At 37.7% G+C, this 4,751-nt stretch overlaps 1 protein-coding gene across 1 annotated transcript; it reads left to right on the top strand.

The window, feature by feature from the left end:
• The first annotated feature begins 1,289 nt into the window (after window positions 1–1,289).
• LOC136283932 (tropomyosin-like) lies at window positions 1,290–1,973 on the top strand. Its single transcript, XM_066173505.1, has one exon. It carries the CDS (start codon window positions 1,290–1,292, stop codon window positions 1,971–1,973), a length of 684 nt encoding a protein of 227 aa, XP_066029602.1.
• The last annotated feature ends 2,778 nt before the right edge of the window (window positions 1,974–4,751 follow it).

Genomic DNA, 4,751 nt, shown 5'->3' with positions numbered 1-4,751 from the left:
GAGGACATTACTAAGCTTATGGATATTCTAAAAAAAGAATCTTTTCCTTGCCCATTTCAGTAATCGAAAAGGTTATAAACCGTTACATTACTGGGACCCAAAGTAATCATCATACCTGGGATTCCCTTTCCACCACTGACTTCACCTACGTTTACCGTAGCTACCCTACATAGGCCATTTTTCTGCTATCACTTAAAAAAAGATTCGCCATTTTATTAAGCGCTATTGCAATGACTTGGATATCAAGCTAGTTTTCTCTTCTTTTAAGATTGGCAGCTTGTTTGGTGTGAAAGACCCTGTCCCTGACGGGCTCTGTTCACGTGTGGTTTATAAGTTTGTATGTGCTTGCTGTAATGCTTGTTACGTGGGCGAGACGTGCCGGCATCTCCCCACGCTTGTTAGAGAGCACTTAGCCAGTGACAGGGCCTCTCACATTTCCAAACATCTGCAAAATTCTGAAGACTGTCGCACTTTGTGTTCAGCAGATAGCTTCCATGTTTTGGATCACGCCTCCACCGGTTTTCAACGTAAGATAAAAGAGGCAATTCATATTCAAAGAGAACAACCCTCTTTGAATCAACAATTACACCATGTAAATCTTAAACCATACTTTTAGTTCTCACACTTTCACGCTTGCCTCTTTCTTGTTGTCACCACTTAGCATAATTAGCATTTTTCTACTTATTATAAATTCAACTTTCAATGCTATGATTATTAATAAGTTAACTGAAGATGACAAAAGTTTCTGTCGAAACATGTTTTACAAACTTATAAGTTTTGTCACTCTCTTCGAATACTAGGAGGGTTAATTTAACTCAACAAACAATAGAGTAGAGTTAAAGGGTACCTGGGGACTTTTAAATAATAATATTTGTTTTTGTATTTCCGGTCTAATTCCGAGGAATGGAAAGGTAAAGATGTGAACTGATTCAGGTTTCATCTCATTAATAATGAATACATAGTTCCAGTTCTCGGAAACGTTGGTGTCCCGCGTTTTCTAATAAATGTTATTGCGTGAACGAATATCTCCACACTAATATCGTCGATAAATAACTTATTTTCATAGATACCAAGACTGGTGCACCGAGGATCTTCTAATTTCATCTTTCCACCGCAGTGCAAATATGAGAATTTTCATATATCTAAAATCTTCATTCACTTGGTGCACCTTGTTTCTTTTCTGATGTAGATGAGTCAATTATCTGCATCATATTCATAATTAATGAGATGAAAACTTTTTTAAAAAACTACTTCACCTCTTTAGCTTTCCATTTCTCGGGATAAGTAAAATGTCGACAAACACTTCTTCAAGTAACCCTCAATATTTTAGAGCCGATCAGGCCAGGTTTCCACGTGATCGATCAGCAAGAGACAGTGCCTCTTCAGGGCGACTTCAAAGCCGGGAGAGGGAAATTAAGGCACTGAAGGATGAAATTGAGAAGCTAAGAGAAAATGAAGAACGAAATCATGCTAAAATTAAGGCTTTAGAGAGGAAAATTGAAGAACTGGAAACACAAAAACGAATATTGGAAGAACAGTTGGATATGGTCAGGAAAAGAGTTGACGCTTTAGAGGAAGTGCAAGTCTCTCTGCTCCTGGCAACAATGTGTGATGAGATACAAAACATGATGTTCAAAAGAATATTCCCTCAAAGATTTAACCCAAAAGTACAACGAAAGGTAAAAGACATCGAAGACATGTTAAGAACATCAGGAAACAGAGAAAAACGTCTGTGGGCCTCGCTACAAGCTGAGCTGAATTGGAAGTACTGCCACTTAGACGCTGTGAAGTCACTAAAAAGAGTCAGAAATAAACGCGCTCATCCCGTGGAAAAGCTTACAGAGGAAGCTCTTAGGGTTTCCGTCCAAAAAATGACAGAAGAAGACTTCTTTGAAGAAGATAACAGTTGGCTGTCTGTTGAAGTCATCAACGAACTGATCACCATGTGGAAACAGTTAAGGGAGAAACACTAGTCTTCAATTTTGTAAGACTCTGTCTTAAAACTGCACAAGCGTGTGATGTGGCCATATCTACAGGCTATAACCTAGACATATATAACAACTATAAATGAAAAAATATGAAACATCGCCAATGTAATCTCAATCTTTTTGTAACAAATAGCCAAATTCACTGCTATAGTACCAGAACGGACAGTAATTATCGAACGCATTTGTGTCGTACAAGTCTGAAGCAATTTGGAATTCTTTATCAAAATTTTTGAAGTCCCTTGTTGTTTCAGTCCCTCTTTCGTCAAATATTCTTAGCTTTGAGAAGAAAATATGAGCGCTTTTACTTAAATAATCATTGAACTGGCCAAGCCGCACGTTCGCAGTACTTATTCGAATTCAAATACATTTTGTAAGTCAGGTGGCCTCTCCCATAAGCTCGGTGGCTTCCTGGGTCTCGCCTTCAATAAATTTTATTGCTGTAAAAAGTTTTTATTTGTATTGTTGATAGACAAAAGTCTTACTCGCTTTTACACATTTGAAAACAACAGTGTGCAAAGAAAGTCGTGTCCGATAGCCCGGGGCTAGTGGATTTCGCGATCGAGCTAGTGAATTCTGTGCTAGAATTACCCGAAGATTTTTCGGAGAATTAAAATTATAGAATTACTGTTAGACAAATGTTTTAAATCCCCAATAAATTCATGCGGCGCGAAAGTGAAATCTGCCTAAACAAGACGAGGTATCGCATTTCATGTCAGACGAGACATACTGAGTCCCGTGCATAAAGTAAAAGCAGATATTGATATTTGTTGATTAAAATATATAGACCACCCTGAAACAATGACATATTCAAACTTCAGATAATATTTCAGGAGATGAACGTTAAAAGCAGCTGGCGCAAAATTTTGATTTGCATGCCCTCTCATTTTTTAAAGAATAAAACAACATAAATAGGATGTATTTTCAGTCTGTCACTTTTGAACGTCTTCTTAATCTTTTTGTGTTCTCATCACCTTCGTTTTTCTTGGAGATTGAATCAGCTTGCGCGAAGAATCACTCCAGCACTTTGATTAAAAATTAAACTTTGAGGGCGCCCTGGGAGTGTCTTAATGAGCGACAGAACCGGTTGGAACATTCTCGGTGAAAAACTCTTGTGACATGTCTTCACGACCAACCCTGTGATATATTTTTGCCTGTGTCCTTGTATGTGGAATGTTGCGTGACAACAATCCAATGACAATTTAATATTGTCAACTTTACTCTTTCCACAAAACAGAAGGTAATTGTGCATAACTCTGGCGACAACTAGAAGAGCATTGAAGCGTTTCATTATATTACGATATATACATTATGAGCACCAGAATTACATTTAAATGAACCTCTCGACAATCATAGCGATTGCTGAGCGTATCAAACCTTTCAGTCGTTAAAATGCAGCTGGTTCTCGCCTTATTCTCCGTCGCTGTTGTTGGCATCGATAACTCTTTTCAAAAGGTTTACAGTGACGCTGAGTATCTCGAAGACAAATGCACGATACATTCAACTGATTCGCCCCATGTAAGGTAATCCAGGACAGTACTAGATTCTGGATTCCACGTTGTGGATTCCGGATTCCAGGTGCTGGATTCCGGATTCTACCGCTGCAGATTCCGGATTCCAAAACACAAAAGATTCCAGATTTTAGTTTCTGGTTTGCCCCTAATTTTCACATTTCGTTTTCTAGGAATGACTTCAATGACGGATTTCGCTATCGAAGGACATGTTTGTGAATGCATGTTTGTCTATTCATATTTCCATAACAACATTTGATAATTATGAAACTTGAAATTATGACATTTGAAATGTATTACAGCAAATTAAGGGATAAATTTTTGTTGTAGGAATGCCTGTTGAGACTGTCCGTCTCTTAAGTCCAATGTCCATTCATTCCACATCTTTTAGCAACTCTGAAGAGGCCAGGCCGCATTTCTTTCATACAGGTTCCTCGAGGTTCTTCAAGTGATTTAACAGTAACAAAGAACTAATAGTTCAAATCATTGCTTATCATTTTTAATTTGTAAATAACTGTTGGACTAAAAAGTTTTTCTAGTACAGCATAACAGTGTTCCGACTTGGAAAAGATGGCCAATTTTTTTAAATATAAAATTGACTTAGAACTGCCAAGAAAACAGCTCGAAAATATTTCCCTATCATCTCAAATTACTTTTTAAACTTTCCTTTTAAACAAAAACCATGGTATTGAGGCAAAAATTTAAACTGGAATAAAATTTTAATAACACCCCGAGTAAATCGCGGACAGAAAAGCTTGTTTTCCTAGATGTAATTGGCGATGATGTTCGACGAGATTGCGCATTAAACGGTGTTAAACCAATTCAACTATGCTTACACCTTTGAAAAATCGCGAAAGGTCTTCATTTACACGGTAGTCTTTGAAGAATAACAGATTCTATTTTCTATACTTCCTTTTTTCTTTGGAAGGTTAGCCAAGTCATATCGCATTACGTCGGCTATGAATCCTTCAGAGCAATGATTCTATAAAGTTTCAGATGGCCCGCCGCTATTTTCTTTTCTAGACCTTAAAATCGGGTAATATCTTATCTTAGTCGCACCGAGATATAATGCCTTATGAAATCTTAAATTTGTTATTCTAAATGCCAAATATCAAAGAAAGCGGCTCTCTCATCCTCTGGAGTTTGATCCTCATCATCTCCAACATCTTCGTCATCGAGGTCACCATTAGCAAGCCTGCAGAACCTATTGTTCCCCTCAAACGTTAGAGGGATGCTTTAACCCTCGACAGTGAAT

Source organism: Pocillopora verrucosa, chromosome 10, assembly GCF_036669915.1.
Source record: "Pocillopora verrucosa isolate sample1 chromosome 10, ASM3666991v2, whole genome shotgun sequence".
In the NCBI taxonomy this organism is placed as follows: Eukaryota; Metazoa; Cnidaria; class Anthozoa; order Scleractinia; family Pocilloporidae; genus Pocillopora; species Pocillopora verrucosa.
The sequence above is the reverse complement of the archived record's forward strand: the minus strand, read 5'-3'. Positions and strand labels throughout refer to the sequence as shown.